The following is a 24,219-nucleotide window of genomic DNA, read 5'->3' as shown; positions in this document are numbered from 1 at the left end:
GTGGATTAGAGGATATATACATTTAAGATTAACTTGAAACTTGTCTCATTACAGATCCCATATTCCAACATCATCGAGAAGAATCAAACATCATTGGATCATCTCTGGGCAGTCCTGTTTCAGAAGACTCAAAAGATGTTGAGGATTTGGTAAACTGTCATTAGGTAATTCTTAGAAACAGGTAGTTCAGGCAAAGAAGCCACACTGTTAATTACAACATCTCCAAAGAAATAGGAGTAACCCCCAAGAGGCTTAATTTACCATTCCTCTGGCTTTTAAATAGCTACAGTGCTCAAGCCACATACAGTGTTGCTGCCATGACTTTTTACCTCCTTTAAATATATCATCTGAGGTCTAGTCTTATGACAGTGTAGCTGAGTGGAGCACTGGGGTCTCTCTTAACTGTAGAGATCCTAGTGATTAGTGTTACTTGTCAGCGGGGAATTTCATTCACTTTAGCTGAGAGAAGTTTAAAATCACCAAAGCTTAACTACTGTTTTAAAAGCAGTAATATTCATCTCTAAAGATCAGACATGGCACTCTATCCAGTCTCAAATAGGCCTGTTTATATTTCAGAGAAGCTACATCACCATGGTCTAGAGCTTACCAGTGACCTTCTCCACAAAGCTTATCTTCTAAGTAGTTTGAGACTTGGGGTGTGGTGGTTACTTTTGGTTTACCCATTGCTGGCAGTGGGAGCTGATTTAGGCTGGGCGAAGAGGAAAGCATTAAGAGAATTAAAATTCACTATAGGCTTGTTTGTTTTTAATATGGATGAGAGTAGGAAGACAAAATTCATGAGAAGCTAAGAGTTTCCACCCCCTCAGAACCCACTGTCATCAGTTTACAGAGTTAGCACTTTGAAGTAAAACTAAATGGGAAAGGAAGTAAAGTTGCCTATCCTATGCCATGACCTTTTATTACACGTCTTGCTATGTAAGTTACCCAGGAAATAGTTGAGGAGAGGATCAGAGTTTGCCGTTCACTTAGTGCATTAACTGATGGGGGTTTGATATAACTTCTCCCTCTCAGGCATTTTAAAAAAACAAAATTTGCTTCTGTAATGAAAGGAAACAAATCAAGAGTCATTCCTATACCAGAGAAGGTTAAGCCAAAATTAGCCTCTAGGGCTTTAATGAATATGACCCCTATAGAAAAGTCAAAAAAAAACTTGTATAAATTATTTTATTTATTATTGTAATTAGATTTACACAATCAAAGTTGTCTTTTCACCGTCTTGTGTTTTTTGTTAACGTGAAATTGTAGTTATAAGCAAAAGTTGGTTGCCTAGGGAACAATAATTGTATATTCAGTTTAACAGAAATAAAAGAGTATTTGTCTTAAAATGCAAGATTGTTTGTTACATAGCCTTTCGCCATGCAATTCCATTATAAAAAATTTTAATTTCAAAAGTGAAAATGACTTGTGCTGTTTGAGCTTTAAGGGGGAATGTTTAAGTGCAACATCAGCTCCTTAAAGAAAAAGCAAAGTGATCTAGGATATGTCTCCCCTGCAAGAGGGAATTTAGATTTACATGAAAATCATGTATCAGACTTACGCAGGAGATTGTTCAGCATACCTTATCCAGTTCTTATTCAAGTCCAAATACATAGCTTTGAAGAGACCTGGTAAGTATTTCTCCTTGGCAGACTCACTTTCCCACATCATGGAAGTACAAATTCGCACATATACATAACAGGATGATAGAAAATAAGATATAGTAAATTAGGTTTCTAAATTTCGGTTCTAAGTCTCCTTGTCGATACCAGTAGATCTAAAAGAAGAAGAATTAAATAAAAGTTTAAGTAATAGCACTGGGCTGAATATTAAAAATTTAAAATACAACTAATTCTTTTCCACTGTGACCAATTTCATCCATATATACTTTTTCCCCCTGAATTTTGAGACTAATGCAGCCAGAATTTTATTCTTATTCTTTATAATTCAAGCGGTACCAACTGAGTTTCCATACCCAAGACCATACTTTATTCTTGCATTCTCAGTTAACTTTGTTCAATGTTTAAACCAAGAGTCCAGTCATCTGGCAGGTCATCCAAGAACAGATATTTTAAATATATTTGAGTAAAACGTACAGCTCTTTTAGGTACTGGAAGGGAGGACAACTTTTTAATTCCTTTAACTTATTCAAACTGCCAGCAAAACTAGGGCTTTACACGTGCATATATTTGGTTTCAACTAGATCACTGTCAGTCACTTCTGGCTTTCGGCTGGGAGTGAGGGGAGAGCATCTCTGGTAGCTTTTTTCCCAAGGCTCTCAAAGTGGGATGGGCCAATTCTTCCCTCAGGTCATAGGAATATAGCAGAATCAGTGAGTTTGAATCTGGGAAATGTCCTCTGGTTTAACTTTAACTCAGATAAGCCCATTATTATGATTTAAACCTTATGTGAGTCAGAACAATTATCTTTAAGAGTTTACTGCTTTAATTCTGCCTCTCCTCAAGGGAAATGAAAACAACAGCCAACTAATGAAATGACCGAACACTTGGCAAATACCCAACTGGGAGTCCACCACCATCTTTATTTCTTTACCTAAAAGAAAGGCTTCTTTGTAGTAAAATTGAACATTCTTGTGAAAAAGGTACAGCTGTAGCTTTAGGTTTCCAGAGATTTTGGTGTTAATTACTTTCATTTGGGGAGATAAAGCTCAAAGATTAAAACAAACTAGTTTTGTAATTATTAGAAACAGAGGAGTAATGGCATTTCCCAAAGCCTGTTGGGCTTTGTATGTAGTTCTTGAAGGAAGATGAATTAAATACATGACATCAAATCTTTGGCCACCTAAGTCTTTTTTTGTTTGTTTGCTATGAAGGGAGCGGAGTTTCCTTTTAGGGTTACAAGGTTACAACTCTGGGATTTAGGAGAAAAGTAAACTCAGATTCAAAAAAAATCCCTGCAATTTAACGTTGAGAATTGTGACATGCTTTGGGGGAGAGGGGTGGCATATAATTAGAGATACCCTTTTATACATATTGTCTACCAGAGCTGGGAGTTCTGCCCTAGGCACCTTCAGCCCTCAAGGATACTGAATTTAAATTCTAAATAGTACTCACAAGTATGCAGGCAGTAATACTACTCAAAGAAATGCAGACAGCAAAAAATATATTCAGCGGTTTTGGAGGTAGTTGAGGGAAAACAAAAGCACTGATCAGCGTTACCTGTATGAAGAGAAATTATGTCAGGCCTCAGGAGTAATTCCCAGACTTGGTTAGACTGGCATTTAGGCAATGTAGTAGTATAAAATGCTTCACATTGTAAAATTATATCTACCACCACGTTTGCCTTCTGGAATGTTAATATTTAATAAAATATTAAAATACCTTCAACTGTGTTATTTCTTTCAGTACTTCTACTTAATCTTCCTAACCTTTTCCTCCTTTATGAGAGGAGACAAACCACCACAGAACAGTAAAACTAGCCAACCTCAAAATAACCTCTTTATCAAAGATTAGATAGCATTTAAACCTCATCCCCAGGATTAACGACTATACTGAAAAGTTCTAAACTTTTTGTTATTTTGAATACTCTAGCAAAAAAATATAACCAAAACTGTTTTTGCTTAACATGAAAAATTCTAAAAAATAGGTTTCTAATATCCTATAGTTCTCTTTCTACCTTAGATATAACATTTTACCCATTCTTTTTATTAAGAAGTCATGGAGACAAACTTCACTAAAATCCTCTTATATTTAATGAAAATGTGCCAAAGAAATGTCATTCTCAGACCGGGAAATGTAGCTTTGTTTTATTTTATTGTGATAGCACCAAGCTGTAGTATACAGGATGAAAAATTAAAATCTTTTAAAACCAAAGGATAATGAACATGCTTCAAGAACAAAATAAAAGTAAAGGCATTAGCAGAAATGGGGAAGTTGTGGGTTATGTACAGAAGAGAGTTACTGGTAGCCACTGACATAATACAGATTTACTAGGCAAACCCAGAAAACCAAGTTATTTGATTTGTGCTATTTCACCTTCAACCAGGGGGTGAGAGTGGAAATCAATTAGCTACTCCACTTACCAAGTGCAGTTTTGTTTAAGTGTCAACAAAATTGAAAGCATTACTTTAACTATGATTGGAATATTCCACTTGCTCATGTACTGGCCCCTTTTAATTTTTTTTTTTTTTGGAGAGTTGATTGACGCACAATATTAAGGTTCTCAAAACTTTGGCTAAGAGCCTGGGTGAGACACAAAGATACTTACTAGAATCAACAAGGATGTTAAGCTGCCAACAACTAAATTGATGATTCGATCCTGAAAGAGAAAAGAGGTTTTGAGCCATATGATAAACCCATGGCACTTTAGATACAATGCAAGGCATTATGGTGTTTTAGAATGGAGGAACCCGGATCCTGCCCCTCTGAGCTTCACACAAACAACGGCCAGAAGGGCAGAGTGTACTGAGCCACCAGAGTACAGAAGGTATTTGGGGAAGATGGACAACTAACTGGAGAAGTCTGGTTTTTATTTGGCTGCGCCAGGTCTCTTAGTTGTGGCATACGTGATCTTCGTTGCGGCACGTGGGATCTTTTAAATGTGGCACGCCGGCTCTCTTTGTTGCAGCATGTGGGACTAGTTCCCTGACCGGAGATCGAACCTGGAGCCCCCTACACTGGGAGCACGGAGTCTTAACCATGGACCACTAGGGAAGTCCCTGGAGAAGGTTTCTTGAAGGGACAGGACATTTTTACATTCGGGCCTTTTGAAGACTGGGAAGGCCTGGACGGGGAAGGGAGGCTTACAAATAATCCACAAGCTGCTGGAACAGTACTAGTAGAAGCAAAGGGACAGGAGCACGGGATGGCCAGCCGAGAGCCTTGGTGAAAACAGTAAGAAACCAGGCTTAGATGATGTCAAGTGCCATCGTGAGCTTGGACCTATTTGTGATACAGCTTAAGTGTCCTTGCTTAATGTAATCTAAAAGTAAATGCAACGTAGAATCATCTGAATGAGGAGCCTGGGGTTCTACCCATCGAGATTTCTTGTTACTCCCATCCCTACTCCAACCAACTCCAAAGAATGGTTTGAAAAACTGATCTGATCCAATCCTGATTTTACAGGTTAAGGTAAATTTAGGTCCAGTGAGTGTTGTTAAATTATTTACCTAAAATCATACAGCAAGTTAGAAGCAACTCTGAAATAGGATATCTAAATCAGGGTCAGTGGCTAGATGGTTTCAGTTACAGGAACTGAAAAGTTAAAGTACCAGTAATATATAAATATTAGTAGTATATACTAATATTATATGTATAATGTGTATTAGGTTGATAGAACTTATTTACGGAGCCTACAGAATAAGGTGGTAAGGGTTTAACACCTGATGAGGAAACACTACCTTATGGCCAATGAGAATATCAGGTGATCTTAGTTCTGAAAAGTCAAAGCTGAAGTCTTTCAAGAATCAGTCTTAAAGACTGTTTTGGCAACGTCTGAGCAAAGAACAGCAGGATACGGAATATGAGCAGCCAGAAAACAAAAGCTCAGAGACGGGAAAGGGACAGGAACCTGCATTTCCAAGTTCTCTGCTTCTAAAGGTAAGAATCCAAAGAAGAGCCAGGCAGGCAAAGCTGGGAGGGAAGAGTGAAGCAAAGCCAAGTGTATCTGGTGTCCCTGACCTCACCAGGGATAAACCACACTCCAGACCAAGGCCACTGCAATTCAAATGTTACACAGGACAAAGGAAGCTGAACTACTCCAGCCACACCCTTACTAAACTTGAGGGCTCAGAACAGGTCTTATCACCCACCACGTCAGCTAGATAAGACAACACAGCAGACACAAGAGTGAAACTAGGACCATGTGTTAGGCAAGAGACCCAGGGACAAATCACTGATCATTGTTAACTTATTCCCACACAAGACAAATGTGTATTTAACATAAAATGTGTTAACAGACAACCCATTTATGAGAACCCCATTGTTTCTGCCTTGTGAAAAAGTTTCAACTCTTCTGGTCTATTCTAAGAAGTCAAGAGTATTTGCTCCCATCTCCTTATGAGCTCCAGGTATTGGCAACAGTCTGTAAAGGTGTGCGCATACCTCACAAGAGCTCTTACCAATAGAAGGAGGCCAGTGAAGAGGTTCAGGTGAGAGGGAGCCAACATGAATCACTATTCTCCAAATGGTACAGCAAGTTTGCCAACCAGGATCGAAATGGGGAGGGGAGAGGGGTATAATGGTGAACAGATGGTGCCTACGCCAAAAGCTTTTGTATACCTTCTGAAAAATCCTGGGGTGAAATGATACTATGACTATTTTACAGGTGGCCCCACAGGCTCCGGGAAATAGCTTGCCCAAAATCTCAGTACCAATAAGTGATGGAAACAGGATTCAATGCAACAGCAGATTCCATGTATACTTCTCAGTGAAACAGCAGCCTAGCATGCTAACTGCTGGTCTAGACAAAGGGATCAAGTTGCAAAGAGCACCCCCATTAGCAAAGTACTACAGTAAAGTGTTTATCTTTCAGGAATGAAGACTTCCTCGTAAGTGGTTGTTTTAGATTGTTGAACTTATCCATGGAAGGCTAACTGGTTTCAATCATTCATGAAAATACATCTAATCTTTAATGAGTACTTCGCTGCTTGCCTTCTAGACAGTCCACTGTCTAGAATACCAAATCATCTTCATGAATATCAGGTATTCTATTGTTAGGATACCGTCTCTCTGGGACTCCCAAGATGGGACAAACTATTTAGAAGACGGCAGAACTGTTTCTCACAGGGTCTCCTTTCTCCAAGCCAAGGCCTTGGCTTTAGGCCTTCTGCTGTTGAAGTAACCAGGAATCCAGACCAAAGAAATAGCAGAGTTAACTCTGGAAGACCTCCTACTTCCTTCTAAACTCCTGCTACGCAGAGTGGTCTGTGGCCCAGCAGCACCAGCACCACATGAGAGCCTGTAAAAAATGCAGAACCTTGGGCCTTGCCCCAGATCTACTAAATCAGAATCTACATTTTAACAAGAGCCTCACATGATCTGTGTGCACATTTAAATTTGTGAAGCACTGCTCTAAAGTTTAGAGTCTAAGCTAAACCATTGTGAATACTGCTAAGTTCAAATCACAGAGTAGAGACCCCTCTCCAGGCCCAGAGCTGTTTCTTCAGGGCTTTAGCAGCTCCCCCTGCTTCCAGTCTCCAAAGGTAGAATAATAGAGAATAATTAAATCGCCCGTTAATTAGCATTTCAAAGGGCAGTGGTAGAGCTAATATGCTCCAAGTCAGAACCAGAGCTATCTCCATATCAGAAGCTAGTTTCTATTAACTCAGTTACTCTATGTCTCACAAGAACTAGCTGTCTCCTCCCCAGCTTTATTATTGCACTATTTCCATCTAACAAAACCATTCTCCCTACCAGAGCTTTACACTTTGTACTGCTGCTTATTTTCACTCCCCAAGGAAATCCAGCAGGACCAGAATCAGCCTTAATCTTTTTCTTTTTTTTTTTTGCGGTACGCGGGCCTCTCACTGCTGTGGCCTCTCCCGTTGCGGAGCACAGGCTCTGGACGCGCAGGCTCAGCGGCCATGGCTCACGGGCCCAGCCACTCCGCAGCATGTGGGATCTTCCCGGACCGGGGCACGAACCCGTGTCCCCTGCATCAGCAGGCGGACTCTCAACCACTACGCCACCAGGGAAGCCCCAGCCTTAATCTTCACTCGCAGAGATGACAGGACAGGGAATTCGTTGTCTTCCCACAGACATCGACTCAGCAACAGGCTGAGAGACAGTCTTACCTCATGTACATGGATTTATGTATGTGAGCACTTGAACATGCATATACAAACATATAAAGTTTCGAGACACATTATCTCAATTATCTCAATAAAGATAATAAAGATTACATTATCTCAATCAAGCTGAAAAAAAATTATCTACTATATCTCAGATGCAAATACAACCGCAAATCTCTACCCTCCAGAAGTTCACACAAGCGGGCACGAAGGAGAAAGGAGAGGTATCTTGGGCAATCAGGGAGAGACGATCAGAGAAAGTCAAACCTGGAGGAGGACGACTAGCAGGTGAGCAAGGAGGAAAGAAAAGGGGCTCAGAATGAAGCGACTCCACAAAGACCCCGGGGAGAAAAAACTTCAAGAAGCTGTAAGGATAGCCAGTGGGAAGCAGCTGCACGGCACAGGGAGATCAGCTCAGGGAGATCAGCTCGGTGCTTTGTGACCGCCTAGAGGGGTGGGATAGGGAGGGTGAGAGGGAGGGAGACGCAAGAGGGAAGAGATATGGGAACATATGTGTATATATATAACTGATTCATTTTGTTGTAAAGCAGAAACTAACACACCACTGTAAAGAAATTATACTCCAATAAAGATGCAAAAAAAAGAAGCTGCAAGGGAAAGGGCTGGGATGCGATGCACAGGTGGAGAGAGCAGCCTGAGCCCAATAGAGGCGCGTCTTTGTCTTCCTTTGAAATGGGGAAGGAGAAGAAGATGGTTGTGCCTACAAAGTGTCTGTACCTGGGATGAGAGAAGGTTAACTCTGTGAAGCAGTAAGGAATACGTTATCTCCATTTACCAATGAGTAACTAGGTTCAGTCAGACCCATCTGCCCAAGGTCATACAGCCAGATAATGGCTAAAGTCTCCTATTCAATGCTCTGCAAAACCGAGTGAGCAGTTCAAAAGGTCTAAGAATCCTTAGACTAATACATATGGGCCCAGAAATGAGAGTTAAGAGACCAAGGTTCTCATCTCACTGACTAGCTAGGTGACTTCAAAAGGATCCCTTAACCCATCTGGATCTATCACATGAGAGGACTGGGCTGCTATCTGGTCCTTTCCAGTTTTAACAATTTATGGCTCTGGATGATCAGCTTCAGGTGGCACCTGGGCCAGAGCAGAAGACCTATTCCCCAGCAATCAAAAGACACAGGAGCCCCCCCAGATTGCTTGGTCAGCCATTAACCAGCACCCTGATACAAAACAAATCTCCAAATTCATTTCAAATGCTCCGGTGGTTAATGGTGGTTCTGGGAACATCCCAAATACCCCAAAGCTGGCATCTGTCCTCAGCAACCAGGAAAAACCCCGGCTCTGGACAGCCTGGAACACTAACAGGTAAAAGCACGCTTCCATTTCCACAGTCATTTGTTTTGCCTGCTTCCAAAACGGATCTAAAGCTTGGGCTATCACAGCAAAACCCTAATCCACTCAAGCAACAGTAAAAAGAGCATGGCAGGGCTTCCCTGGTGGCACAGTGGTTGAGAGTCCGCCTGCCGATGCAAGGGACACAGGTTTGTGCCCTGGTCCGGGAAGATCCCACATGCCGCGGAGCGGCTGGGCCCATGATCCATGGCCACTGAACCTGCACGTCCGGAGCCTGTGCTCCGCAACGGGAGAGGCCACAACAGTGAGAGGCCCGCGTAGGGGTGGGGGTGGGGGGGGGGGGAAGAGCACGGCAAAATTCCTAAAGGGATCTGGGGACTAGAAAGGAGTAAAAGGATTTACAAGGAAAAGTCTGAGTAAAGAAAACTTTTCTAAGTTCAAATGTTAGTACTAAGATTCCTGGCAGCCAAGAAGGAAGTACTATGGGTTTCAAAGCTCTCACTAATGACAGTAAGCACACTGCATCATTAGAACAGGCAAACTTCTCCTGGATCTAAGAAGAGTTTGTTGCACGGGTCTAGGCAAATTCTGGGAGGCAGGAAGTGCAGATACTTCATACATAATTGCTTCTTATATTGACACGTAAAAATAGCTGAAGGCACAATGTCCCCAAAAGAGTGAGATGCGGGCTGAGAAGTGGGACGGCTGAAATGCCACACACCCAATTTAACTGCTCATCCTTCAGAGCACAGCTCAGACATCGCCTCCACTGTAAACCCTTTCTGGACAGCTTCCTTGGACACTCCTCAGGACGGGAGATGCCCCTGCCTCAGGGCTCCCGGGTCACGTGGCCCAGACTTTACACTTTCGGATTCACTGGCTGTCTCCTCCATGAGGACTGGAAGTTAATTAACCATGGGGGGAAGGCAGCCGGGAGGCTGGCACGCTGCCGGCCGGTGCTCTGAGAATGATGCTTAAGTAACAGAACCATAAATGGAAGTGACCGACGGCATTTTCCTTAGAGCGCCTCTTACCAGGAGAGGCTACTCACCACTCATCCGGGGACTGACTTGTCAGAAATCTCAGCTTCTGGTCAGAAGACAGCTTGGCCTCACTGGTCCAGGACAGACACGCAACACCACCGCAGAAGCCACAGCCTGGCCCTGCAGCCCAAGAGGCCGAGCCCTCACGGTGCTTCCCGGGCCAATGGCCCCATGGTAATACCAGGAGTAAACCATAGGCACCTCCAGGTCGGGTTTCCCGAACCTGAGGACAGAAGCCCAGCCACTCATTTCCTGCCACAGCAGCAAGCTCTAGTTTCAGAGGCACGACAGCAACTCCCGCCCAGGAGCCGGTCCTTCGCCCAGGAGCCGGTCCTTCCGCAGTGCTGCTCAGCACTCCCAGGGAGAAGCCATGCAAAACAGAAAGCTCCTTGCAGGAAAGGAAAACCCTGCATGGACAACACCACGAGAACATTCCCTTACACGCCCTGGAAGGAGGAGGTGGGGGTGGGGGAAGACTGAGAATTCCGGTTTTGTGTTAGTTCCACCTTCCTCTGCGACTCCATCAAAGTCCTCAGACAACATCACAGGCAGCCCTACAGACCCCATCCCTCCGCAAGTGAACTCCGGGTCAATCTTCACCCTCCGTACCTTCGAGTTCTCCGTCAGCCACCCCACCACCACCTGAAACCTGTTCCATGTGAGCAAAGTACTTCCTGGACCACACACAGAGTTCTCCCGTGCCCTGGACTTCCCCTGCTGCCTCTGCCTCTCAACTTTCTCCCCAACAGAGCCTGTGCCACCCACATACTCATCCCAGGGTCCCTAGGCCAGGAAGGAGTCGGGGGTGGGGGGGGGTGAGGGGGGAGGGGGGTGGTGGGCAAGGCATTTCCTGCTCCCCAGGCCGGAATGAGATGGCAGTTTCAATAATATCCTCTGCTATGGTCTGAAAGTTTGTGTCCCTCCAAAACTGCTAGTTGAAATCCTAATGGCTAATGTTGACAACAGTAGGAGGTGGAGCCCTCACAAGTGGGATTAGTGCCCTTATAAGAGAGGATCCAGAGAGCTCCCTACCCCTTCCACCAGGTGAGGACACAAACAGAAGTCTACAACCCAGAAGAAGGCCCTCATCCAACCATGCTGGCATTCTGACTTGGGACTTCTAGAACTGAAAGAAAGAAATGTTTGTTGTTTGTAAGTCACTCAGTCTGTGTGGTATTCTGTTACAGCAGCCCAGACAGACAAAAACATCCTCTATTTTTAAGATGTATGTCCCTGGCAGTCTCATGCCAACTTCTTCCCTTCCTCTTCTCAGCAAGCTCAATTATTTCAGCACCCGTTTGGCCAAATCCCTCTCCTCCAACCATCTCCTCCACTGCCCCTGAGCCTGGTCTTCCTCAGCATCCACTGACTAGATCATTCCCAATCTGTCACACCAAAGACCTAACCTGACCATGGAGTCGGCAGTTTCAGCAACGCACAGAGCCTCTCTGGTGGATGTGTTCATCTGCTCTTGATGCTTTGAAAACCCAGTCCCGAGTCACTCCCAAACCCTCAGCCACTTCCAGGCTCTGGTGCTAAGTCTTGCTGTGAAGCCTTTCAACTATCCTACCTGTTAACTGCCAGTTTACTTGTCTGTCTCCTCCTCCACACTGTAAGGCCTGGGAGGCTGAGGGCCATGTCCTCCTTGTTCACTGCTGGGTTCTGGGCCACTGCCCATGGCTGCAACCCAGCCCAATGCTGCACTCTCCAAGCTGTGTACCCCACAAGGCCTGCGCCCACCCAGAGGCAGGAGCACCTCTGTCTCACTCAGACAAAGCCAAGCCATGTGGCTGTGGGAGCTGCCACTACCCAGAGTGGAGAGACTCTTCTTCTGAACCTACAAAGGTGCCACTGTACCAGTGGGTGGGGAGACACCGGTCATTTCCTTCTGCCAACCCTCTAAATATTCCCAGCATATATGAGATATTCAAATATTAGCTGAAAAAACAAACTAACTGTGTTACTACAAATTCATGTATTCAGCTGGGCTTTCACTGTATTTTCATGGCCTTTTATTTTGAGTTGACTTTCGCAGTCGCTCTCCAGGAAGTGGTTTGAAGCTCCACCTCCACTCAGGTTCCCAGTCTCACTCTTGAAGCCTGTCCGTCAGCAGACATCTTTACAAAAAAAAAAAAAAAAAAAGATGCTGAGAAAAAGAAGAACTCCCCCCACCCCCCATTTCCACTCCTTCCAGCCTGAAGAGGACCGGAGGGCAGCCTGTTCCTCTGCCAATCCTGCACCCATTCCCTGGCCTTATTAGTTATCTCTGTCCTCATATCTATGCTGAATCTCTCCCTCATGGAGTCCATCTCTGGCCCCAAAATCTCAACCCCTCCAACATCAGAACAGCCTTCCCTCCATCCTGCTTCCCACCTTGATGTTTGACACCTGTTCTCCACCCTTTTTACATGCTTAGTGTGAGGAAGTTAGGAACGAAATAAAACAGGGTAAATGAAGAGTGACCAGAGTGGAGCTGGGGGCTATTTTTAAAAAGGAGGTCAAGGAATCCTCCTGTTTGAGCGGGGACCTTTTAAAGAAAAAGGAACGAGACATGCAAGGATCTAGGAGAAGTGTACTGCAAACAAGGCAGTGCAGCAAGTGCAAAGGCCCTGAGGCAGGAGTGAGCTCGGACACTGGAAGACAAAGTAGGCTAGGATGACTGAAGCTAGTAAGGAAAAGAAAGGGAAGAGCAAGGATTTGTGTAGTGTCTTTCTATCCTCCTTGTAGTACATACATGCTCCATGAGAAAAGATGCCCTCTCCAGCACACGGCACATGTCCCAGGATGCAGTACACACACAATTAAGCATTGAATCAAAGCACACATACATGCACACTCAACAACCGACAGCCTCCAGAAGACAACTGTACTTAGCACAGCACTCAAGGCTCCTCCCCCGGCCCAGGCTTTCCTCTGACCATCCCTCCCAAGTTCTAGAGTCTGCTTGCAATGGAACACTTACAGTTCCCTCCCGCTTCCCGGCACTTTCCTGCTCCCACCTCTTCAACACAGTTGGACCTCCTGCTTGGGATTCCCAGTCACTTCCTCCTGTCAAATCTTACTCCTGATTCTGGGTCTAAAAATCAAAAGCAGTCTGACCTGATGTCCCCAGTAGAATTATCCCCTTCCTCCACGCTCCCTGGCACTTTGCTCCTCCTTTCATTAAAGGGCTCGACCCCATGTTCATCTTCCTTGTGCACAAGATCTTCAGGTCCCTGAAGACAGTGATTATCTTCTCTTGTGAGGGAAAGAGAAGAAAGGCAATCCAATCAGCATGTAGTAAACATACAAGGAGGGGACTTCCCTGGTGGCGCAATGGTTAAGTATCCGCCTGCCAATGCAGGGGACACGGGTTCGAGCCCTGCTCCGGGAAGATCCCACATGCCGCGAAGCAACTAGGCCCGTGAGCCACAACTACTGAGCCCGCAAGCCACAACTACTGAAGCCCGCACGCCTAGAGCCCGTGCTCCGCAACAAGAGAAGCCACCACAGTGAGAGGCCCATGCACCGCAATGAAGAGTAGCCCCCGCCTGCTGCAACTAGAGAAAGCCCGCGCGCAGCAACGAAGACCCAATGCAGCCGAAAGAGAAAGAAAGAAATTTGTTTAAAAAAAAAAAAAAAAAAGTGATTTTCCTTTTCTTCTTCCAAGTCCCAGGGGAAAACATCTTGTCAGGAAAGCTCTGGAAACGGCCCAGTAAGCAGCCTAAGGGACAGCTGTCTTGGGATGGACACAGTGAGAGGACGTGACACATGGGAGGAGGTTTGGGCCCCTCGGAAGCAAGAAACCTCAGGCCTTGCCAGGGGGTCTCCTCAGTTCCCCCAGAGCTGCGTGGCCCTGAACAGGCAGGAGCTTCCCCCCCAACGCCGTGGCCGGAGGCAGCCCTGGAGACAGTGTCCCCAGGGTGAAGCGAGGAGACAGCTGACTCTGCGAAATGGCGAGCCCGGGTCACGGGGCTGCTGTCCTGAGGCTTCGCAGAGAACCCTGGGAGTAGCGGCACGTGAGAAAAGCTTATGAGACTCACACACACCCATACTTGCCCACTCTCATGCTCTGAGCTCTCAAATGCACCAGGGCCTCCACGGCTGCCTGTAGCTCTGAATACCGACCTCTCCCTCGGGTCCCTCCAGAGAAGGTACATGTATGGACACTTTGAAACATTTCCCTTATTTCACAGATTCACGTTCTGAAGCATCTTTCAGTTGTGAATATTTCTGTCATACCCATCCTGCCAGATTCTCCTCCCCACAGGAGGAGAATACTGGAAATATATTATTCACAGTTAGGCATACTTGAAATAGATTATTTTCACTGAAGCATCACTTAGGGAAATGAGATCACAGTAAAAATACAAAACAAACCTACTCCACATGTTTAAGGACCAAAATGATCCCTAGAGTCAGTAGCACAGGAAGTGCCGGATCTTTATGTGCTCCGACCTTCAGAACTGGGAGGCCTAGAGCAAGGGCTAGGACGTCAGGGGCTGGCAGACCTGATTTACATCTATTCTCCCACCACATGCCTGCTTGTGGCCTTGGGGAAGCCACTTAACTCTGAAGCCGAAGTTTCCATATTTGTACAAATAAATCCATATTTGTACAATGGTCGAACACGCAGGGTTGCTGTTAGGAAGCGGAGATAATACACGTAAAGCCCTAGAACAGAGTGCCATTTAGCAGAGTCAGTAAACGGCTGCTCACATTAGTATAATTTCTACCTCACCTATTGGGGCATCTTACCAACAAGATTAGGTCCTCAGAGATGAGTGGGACTTGAGTGGGCCCCAGACCCTGGCCCCCATTTCTAGGGGCCACATTCCATCATCCCCATAGGGACACTCAAGTTTGTCAACCCACGTTGTCCTTATGGCAGTGCAGAAAATATGGTCATTATACCTACACATGAACTATGGACTGACCCCAAGAAAAAGAAATGACTCAATTTAGTAGACCCAGTCCATTACCACAGAGCTGCAGAAACCTTGTCTACAGAGGGAAAAACTCAGCAGACCTCCAGCTTCTGAGAGGCCAGGGCTCAGTTTACGTTTTTTATACAGTACTGTTACGTTTATGGCCTCTCTGCTGAAGCTCAGCCAGGAGAGGAGAGAGTGATGCCCTTAACTGCACGAGAGCGTGAAGCACCCCTTCCTGTTTTGGTACCCAGCGCTCCAGGTTTCTGAACACGAGCCCCCGCCTTCTACTGATGGTTTAGGATGTCCCAAGAAAGCAGGTTACTTTTTAGTGATGCTAGATGCTCACTTCACTTAAAATTTAATATAACTAAGAATATAACAAAAAAGCAGCGGACTCACAGAGAACAAACTAGTGGTTACCAGTGGGGAGAGGCAAGCGGAGAGGGGCAAGATAAGGGCAGGGGATGAAGAGGCACAAACTTTTAGGTATAAAATAAGCTACAAAAATATATTGTACAACATGCGGAATATAGCAAATATTTTGTAATAACTATAAATGGACTGTAACCTTTAAAAATTGTAAATCTCTTTATCGTACACCTGTAACCTACATAATATTGCACATCAAGTATACTTCAATTAAAAAAAAACTTAATATATATAAAATCCAGAACTAGGTAAGGCACTGTGCCGAGTGCTAGAAAGGCTGGAGAAATAAGGCAAGTGGCTCCTACCCTCAAGGAGCTTAGACTCTGGCCGGGGAGGCAAGATCTATACAAATCCCTCACAGCACAAGGATTAAATACCAGGAGACGTCTCTGACCACCAGGCTTGTAGGAGGGAAGCATGGATGCAGGCTGGGTCGTGAGGGAGGTTCGAAGGTGGGAAATTAGACTGGGCAGGATTCAGATATGTGGGGAAGAGAGGGTGCTACAGCAAGAAGAAGAGCATTTGCCAAGAGCAGGGAGGCAGCTCAAGGCAAGGGATCCATGGAGAGGTGCCAGTCTGGACTGGGCATCCACAGAGCAACGGTGAAGACCAGGGATGTCAGCCTCCCTATGCGCCAGCATCCTCTGAAGAGCCTTCTCAAAATACAAACGCCTGAGTGCAACCCTCTGAGATCCCCAGTCCTCTGGTCTAGGGGTGGGGGAGGACAAGACTTTTTAGAGCAGGAAAGAAGAAAGTCCTGGCGTCTATCATCCTGCACCGTTTCTCCAGCACAAGAAATGGCAACTAAAAGTGGTTTGGCCGCCTGGATGAGAGGCAAGGGGACAACGGATCCGATACCCTGGGCGACTAGCTCTGCTTTGAGGGAGACAGGTGTTGTGCTCAGAGAATCACCCAGAAGCTGTGTCAAGAGGCTGGAAGCCCGCACCCCTTGGAAGACAGCCTTTGGGGCTCTGGGCAGGCGGAGGGGCGGCAGGCAGACACAACAATCCTAACCACAGCTTTGTTCTTAATGAAGCAACAACCCTCACCTCCAAACGGAAAAAGGCAAGAAGTAGCGTTCTCATCTTACACGACTATTTGCAGACGCCAAATGCTCCAATTCTGAATGGTCTGAATTCGACTACACGTCATCTAAAGACCTTGATTTTCACTGTTTTTGTTTATTTGCTTTTTTTTTTTTGCAGGGAGGGGAGGAAAGGATCAGGAAAGTGCTTTAGGACATGGAACTTTCGCCTTCGGAACCAAAGATCTGAGCCTCGGGACCCACTAACTTGCACCCTACACAGAAGGTCTCCCTCTATTATCTGACTCCAGTGTATGCGCCTTCCTCCAGTGTCACTCACTTTTCTTAACATCACATCCAAGTAGGAATAAAGGGACAAAAACGGTCACCACCCTTCTCAGAGGATGAATCACTTATTATTAGTGGAAATCAATAGAAGAGGCTGGTCCAGGAACCAGCTTACACTACATTCCAAGGAATGAAGTATTCCCCCCTCGTCCATTCGCAGTAGCTGTTGGATACCGGTTTGCCCTCTTCCCCACAGAGAACCATCCTGCCTCTCCCCGCTAGGTTCACCAATCCACTGGCTGAAACTGATTTCAGATGATTCCGCAGCCAGCCAGCGAATCAAGAAATCAAGATCGACTCACAAGCCCTGAGGATAACTTAAAGCCTTTCCATTACCCAGACAGAAACATGGCCCAAAGGAAATTTTAAAGGCAGCCGTGGACAAGAGAGGGGGGAATACCTCCAGGTTAGAGTTCATACTAGGAAGGGAGGAGCAGGGGATAGATTCCTAGAGTGACATTTCCCGAAGCGGGTTCTGTGGACACTCAGCTCAGGCCTGCTGAGGCTGAGGGGGGTGCAAGGTAAGAACGGAGTAAGGCACTGACTGTGCCAGTGACAAAAGGCCAGCCACCGAAACGGCACAGGAAGTAGTACTTGCCCTCCCTCCCCAGCCACCGTCTCAGTGAACATTAGCACATTTTAAAGGTTCTAAGAAGTCCCGCAACAAAGAAAAATGTTTCACGATCGTGACTATACAACCACCGTGACTGATAATTCACTTGCTTTAGAACTGCACTACCCAACACGGGAGTACCAGCTGTATGTGGTCACTGAGCACCTGAAGTAGCTAGTCCAAACTGAGATGGTCTGTAAGTGAAAATACGCGCTGCATTTCAAAGGCTTAGTGCGAAAAAAAGGATGGAAAAATATCTCCACTTTTCATATTGAGTACATATTGAAATGACAGTATTTTAGATGTATGGAATTAAGCATATTATTAAAATTAACTGCATCTCTTTATACCTTGTAAATATATGGCTACTAGGACATTGAAAATCACATACATGGCTCATCTTATATTTCTACTGGGTCGCGCTCCTTCAGAAAGTGCTAAGCAACAGCACATGCTCAGAAACCTCAGATACACTGTATTATCGTGGCATTTGTGCCACATTTGTTTTCCCCCAGAAAGAGATGTGTTACATCGCAGAACTGGGGATGGAATAAAAACAGACGAAAAAAGCATCAGGATATTCTGACCAGGCTTGATGGACAGCCCACCTAGCAATATGTAATTCCAAAGGTATCAAGGAACGACTATCCTTCCTTTTCTGGTCTATTATCCCTTAGATGTTTACGTAACAACAGAAAACTGTTTTGCTTTACCTTTCGCTCCAAGGCTGTATCTGTAAAGTTATTCCTAAACATTACGCTAAAGACTGAATAAATCTGGAGTTTGGTATCCTTCAAGGACTGCCCACAAGGGTGCTGCTCCAGGCCCACTGGGTTGTGTATTTCTATAGCAGATGCTAGCATCTTCCACGTACTCCATGACTTTGGGCAAACCACTTCACCTCCTTCCTGTGGAAGAGCCAAGTATGTGAATGTCCACAGGGCCTTCTGGAGAATGTGACCCAGACAGTGTAAGTCACCTCACCATTTACTATCCTAGTCAACTCATGAAACATCGCCAGAGGAGAACCAGTTGTATGACTCAACACGTAGCCTGCTTTGTAGTTCAGCTTCCCTGCTTGTGAAACCCACCTCACAGAGGAACTGGGTGATCAAACAAGGGAACGCTGAATGCAGAGCATGCTGCCCGGCACTGAGGAAACACAACTTCCCTCCAGACTCTGCTCCGTGCACTTCAGTCATCTTGGCCATAGAGGGAGAAGCTGGCCCTAAAGCTCTGGTCCTTTCTAGGCTTAAAATTAAGAGGCTATCTCTGGTCAGTTGTCAAAAGGCAAGTAAGATTACTAAAAGCTCAGAAGACCTGTCAGAATAGGACAGGAAGTGGGCTTTCCCCTTCTGGATGCTCTTCCTCAGAGGCGAAAGCACGTTGGGAGCACACACATGCAGGGGCCAATGAAGGGTTTCCCAGGTTCCCGGGAAAGCCTCCCTGCTCTGGCAGTGACTGCCCTCCAGTGGAATGGCTCCACTGTAACATGTCCTATCCTTTCACTATTGAGGTCCCATCCCTGTGCGCCCACTCAGGTCCTCAAAATCATTTGCTGTCATTGAAGACAGATGCCTCGGGCTTCCCTGGTGGCACAGTGGTTAAGAATCTGCCTGGCAATGCAGGGGACATGGGTTCGAGCCCTGGTCCGGGAAGACACCACATGCCGTGGAGCAACTAAGCCCGTTCGCCACAACTACTGAGCCTGTGCTCTAGAGCCCATGAGCCACAACTACTGAAGCCCGCGTGCCTAGAGCCCGTGATCCCCAACAAGAGTAGCCACCGCAGTGAGAAGCCCGCGCACCGCAACAAAGAGTAGCCCCGCTCGCTGCAACTAGAGAACGCCCGTTCACAACAATGAAGACCCAACATGGCCAAAAATAAATAAATAAAAATAAATTAAAACAAAAAATAAAGACAGACGCTTCTCCTTCCTCGGATACAGCATCTCAATTTATACAAACCATGATGCTTCTTCCTATCCTCAGACCAGAAGTCTCTCTCCTTTCTCCATTCTGTACAATTTCTGTATGTCCAATCATTCTGTCAGCCCCACAGAGGAAACTCAAGGAAGCAATTCTGAGAGATCTGGAAATATATATTATTCTTATTTTTTTTTCCTCTGAGTAGCTGATTCTACTGTTATGACGCCTAAAATTGCCTAAGTAATGCTAGAGGTGTATGCTCTTGGATTAAATAAATCTGCAATAAACAGAGATACATTTGGAATAGTCAATTTCTTGGATGGGTTTCAAATAGATCATAGGCAACAGGGAAACTTACAGTCATTGACTATTTAGGCCCAAGTGAGTCAGAAACATCAATATTTCTAAGTGTCTCTATAAATCAACAAGTCCCTTATGGAGTCATCTACCTCAGTATTCAGGGGTCAAAGGAGGTCAGAGGTCTGCATCACCCAGAACCCCAACCTGTGCACCAAGGTATGTAGAGGAGACACTGAACTTCTTGGCTCTCAGGACAGTCGGGCAGCCAGATGCCCTGGGTCCGACCCCTTCAAGCAGCTAGCTGCCTCCATTCTCCAGGCCCCAAATCCTCTCCTAATCAAACCCCAATTTAGGGGCATCCATATCTGAAAGCCGAAGGCTACCAGACACTCTGAATGTAGAATCCATCCTCTAAGATCTTCCCCAACCTTCCCAAGCAAAGTGACCACTTTCTCCCCTATACCCCAACATGCCCCCTCTACGCCCTCTCATAGCACAGATCCAACTGCATCACGTTTGTTCACATATTTCCCCCATCTTCACCTGGGTTCCTTGGACGCCCCAGGGCCTGTCACATAATGCTCAATAATGTTAGCTGACGGGAACTCCCTGGAGGGTCAGTGGTTAGGACTTGGCGCTTTCACTGCTGAGGGACCGGGTTCAATCCCTGGTGGGGAACTAAGATCCCACAAGACGTGCGGCCAAAAAAACTTAAATTAAATTTTTAAAAAATAATAAAATGTCAGGGACTTCCCTGGTGGTGCAGTGGTTAAGAATCTGCCTGCCAATGCAGGGGACATGGGTTCCATCCTGGTCCAGGAAGATCCCACATGTCGCGGAGCAACGGAGCCTGTGAGCCACAACTACTGAGCCCGCGTGCTGCAACTATTGAAGTCTGCGTGCCTAGAGCCCAAGCTCCGCAACAAGAGAAGCCACCACAAGGAGAAGCCCGGGCACCACAATGAAGAGTAGCCCCCGCTCGTCGCAACTAGAGAAAGCCCACGTGCAGCAACGAAGACCCAGCGCAGCCAAAAATAAATAAAATAAAATAAATTCTAAAAAGTAAGTAAATAAAAAATGTTAGCAGAAACAGGAATATCTACTGGACCAGAGCCGTGCTTCTAAAAAGCAGGTGTCTGTGGGCTGGGAATATGCAAAGTCACAGGATAAACAAGGAGCAACTTCTTAGACATAAAGCTTAAAACATTTTCTTATAAAGTCCCTTTGAGAAGAGAAAGCAAAATCCGCATGGAGTTAAAAAAAAGAAATAAAGTAGTATTCTCCTGGCAGGCTGGCAGCTTCCAAATTCAGGGTCATGCCCCAGGCTGTTGGGTGTACAAGTTCCTTATCCTTTCTGCTAAAGAGGTCCCTGACTAAGCTGAGAAACCCAAGAAGCTCTGGACTCCATATGTGCCCTACTTTCTGAGAGGCTGAAAGTACTTTGTCAGGGGTCAAAGATCACCAATGCCACTTTCTAGGTGAAAAAAAACCCAAACAAAACAGGCTAATCTTGCCCAAACGACTCAGAAAGTTAATGCTGGGGACAGGAAAAGAGCTCTCTTCAATTACTGGCCCAGGGCATCACATGAATAAGCTTGTAAGAAGACAGTATACTTTTTAAAAGCCTAAAATAATGTACTACTACCTTGTTTGGGCCTGAGACACTTTGATCACTTCCTGGAATGGAGTCCCATCAAAGAAACCCTCATTTCACGCCTCTCCTCTTTTTCTCTGCTCGGCTGCCTCAGCAGTAAACTCTTAAGGGCTCTATATAAACACGAAACAGAAGCACCTCTCGGGCTCTTATGGAAACCTCAGGTGCACACCTGAAGCCTCTTGAAGGTCAGCACTCCAGCTGGACCAGCGGATGTGCAAACACCATGACCACCTGGCCTTGGGGAAGAGGGCTTCCGCAATCCCGTTTCGGACCCCCCGCAGCCCAGAACTTCCTGAACTTTTCTCCACTACCAGCCTTCAAGGCTCTTGGCCAACCCTGTCCCAAAGAGGAAGCCGAGGGGCAGCGCAAGTACCTTGAGAGGAATGAAGCGGGGTTGAAGGCACTTTCTTGCTACAAGGGCCTTCAGGGGCCGCAGAAAAACCCAGCAGGGCTCCGGGTCGGGAGGGAGCAGGGAAGGGGAGGGTGCGGACAGACACACAAACACAAACACCCAGGCCCCGAGTCCCGGGCCGCACTCACCTTGGCCGACGTCTCTCCGAACAGAGGTCTGTTGTCGAGCCCACTGGTGCCGTAGGTCCTGGTGGAAAAGTCCTCCATTTTAGGGTTTCTTCACTGTCCCGAAGCCACTCAAAGCCGGGCCAGCATTGCCTCCCGAAGTCCCGGGTCTACGACTCGCAGCGCCGCCGGTCACCGAGCGCTCATAGCCGAAGCCCAAGGGGGCCGGAGTCCCGGCGGCGGGGGTGGACGCTCAGACCCACGGGACGAGGCCGCTCCGCCCGAGCCCCTCTCCCCTCATCTTGAACAGCTGCCGCAGGAAGTGAACAGAAACAAACACAGCGTGGCCGCCCCGCCCGGCGGCTCCCGCTTCCCCAAATCTCAGCGCCCGGGCCGCCGGGCTCGCGCCGCAGCTCACGGAGCAAATCGGCTTCCCCGGAGCTCCCCGCTTCCCCGCCCTCGCCACTCCTCTCCGTGACACGGTCATTTCTCGTGCTTTCTAAATGTTCTGGTGATCCCTTCACTATCGGGGCGGGGGGGGGGGTGGCGAAGTTTTCCTGGGAGAAGGCATTGCCAACCCTCTGCACCGCTCCACCCCTCTCGCCCCAGTGGCCAGCGGCGAGAAGTGAAGCCGCCGGAGCAGAGCCGAGCGCTCCGCGCGCCCCTCCCGCAGCGCTCTGGGATCAGGTCGCGGCGGCGCCGAGCGACTCGGATCCCCGCTCAGGTGTTGCCCGTACGCGAGGGCCGGCGCGCCTCCCGCAACTCCCCTGGAGCTCTCGGGGCAGGAGGAGGGGATCCCGCCTCGGCCCGGCACGGGCCGACCACCCTCCCGGAAGCGCCCCGCGCCCGCAGGCCAAACCTCGGCGTCCCCAGCCGCCCGCTCGCTGGGGAGTCCTGGTCGCACTAGGGAGCACGGGTCCCGGTCCACGCCGACGCCGTGAGGCGGAGCAGAGACTCCGGGGGCGTCGCGGAGCGAAAGACTTTCCCGGCTGGCAGAGAGCGGGCACGCCGGCCGGGCGGTGCGCGGCGGGTCCCCGGGCCGCTCCCCGTTCGGGGCCCGCTGCCACCGTCGCAAACCGACTCGGCCCGCCCAGGCCACGTCACGGCCGAGGCCGCCAATCCCGCGTGCCGAGGCGCCGCATTGGCTGCGGAGCTTTATTTCTAGAGGTGCCAGTTTATTCCCCGCTGGGCGGCCGATCTCCTGCGCTCCTTGTTATTAGCCTGTTAGTAATTAGCGCCTGCGCGACCCACGTGGGCTGAGCACATTTCGGAAGATAGCCTTGCAGTGGGCTGAAACTTGTTAAAAACAACCAGCCTGCTTTAACCACCCCAGTCTTTGCACCACTAGCACGGAAAGGGGATCGTTGATAAATATGGTTTAGGGTTGTTTGTATGTTTGTCCTGTGATAGGGAACCTATGTCCTGGACAGTGACGGTCGGGAGGTAATACGTGCTTAGGTATGTCTTGGACTTGTCCACTCATCCTGCTTCTGCTGCTGCTGACTAAGCATATATATGCAGCCACAGAGAACCAACCCGTCGTTATGTCAGCCTCTTCGGGTTTGAGAACGTGGAGAACCGGAGGTGGACAGGCCCCCTAGGCAACATAGCGTCACTCTATATTTGGGATCATTTATAAGTATTAGGAAACGAATGCAACCACGCTAGGTACCCTGGACACTACGGCTCCTACACTGAAGAAAGCTGTGACTACATTTGTTTGCAAGGAGAGCCCGTGTTGCAACATTGTAGCCCTGTGACACTTAGAATCCAAGCAAAGATTCCACGTGGTCCCTCTAGAGTTTGGGACAAAGGATTAGGACAAGGGATGGACTAAGAGCCACAGAGCTACAGATGTGAAATTTGCAACACTGAGTAGAACTGGGCATGGTGCCTATCTGATCTACCAGTATTTTATAAATCATCTTCTCTTTGTTCAGGACTTTTTGTTCTAAGAGGAATGCTACACAATCTTGCACCCAGTTCTATTAGAAGTTAGACCCAATAAAGAATTTTAAGTCACTCACATGCTACCACATTCATTCAACAAATACTTCTGAGAACCTGCTCTGTACCAGGCAACCACCAGACAGGGTAATACAGTAATCAAGAGACAGTCATGTCATATTGTTGAGGCTGGAGTGCAGATAGAGACACGTGATTACAGTGTAGAGAAAGGAGGAGGTACAGTGGAGTGACTAATAGCACAAGCTTTGAGGTTGATCATATCTGCCCTCAAACCCTGATGCCACCATCTACAAGCAATGTGATCTTGGGAAAGTTACCTAACATCTAAACTCTCTTGAGCTCCTTCCTATGTAAAAAGTGAGGATAATAAAAAATGGAACTAGAATATCTAACTTCAACCGTTTTTTTTTT

The 24,219-nt window shown here is 47.0% G+C and overlaps 2 protein-coding genes across 2 annotated transcripts in view; one reads left to right on the top strand and one right to left on the bottom strand.

Moving 5' to 3' along the window:
• DMTF1 (cyclin D binding myb like transcription factor 1) overlaps positions 1-1,346 on the top strand; it is a 44,000-nt gene extending 42,654 nt beyond the window's left edge. The window contains exon 20 of the mRNA XM_022588538.2: positions 55-1,346. Within this exon, the coding sequence (XP_022444246.2) occupies positions 55-164 (110 nt within the window). The 3' untranslated portion in view covers positions 165-1,346. The remainder of the gene's footprint in view (positions 1-54) is intronic.
• On the bottom strand, positions 1,172-22,923 carry TMEM243 (transmembrane protein 243). The gene is made up of 5 exons (XM_022588566.3): positions 22,700-22,923; positions 21,865-22,150; positions 4,225-4,275; positions 3,072-3,176; positions 1,172-1,774 (listed from the first exon to the last, which is right to left on the bottom strand). Exons 2-5 carry the CDS (start codon positions 21,940-21,942, stop codon positions 1,652-1,654), a joined length of 357 nt encoding a protein of 118 aa, XP_022444274.1. The 5' UTR covers positions 21,943-22,150; positions 22,700-22,923; the 3' UTR covers positions 1,172-1,651.
• Positions 22,924-24,219: the final 1,296 nt, after the last annotated feature.

This window comes from Delphinapterus leucas, chromosome 9 (assembly GCF_059928025.1).
Source record: "Delphinapterus leucas isolate spDelLeu-1000000601 "Yukka" chromosome 9, BTC_Dleu_Yukka2, whole genome shotgun sequence".
Classification (NCBI taxonomy): Eukaryota; Metazoa; Chordata; class Mammalia; order Artiodactyla; family Monodontidae; genus Delphinapterus; species Delphinapterus leucas.
Note: the sequence above shows the minus strand (reverse complement) of the source record. Positions and strands in the feature narration are given on the sequence as shown.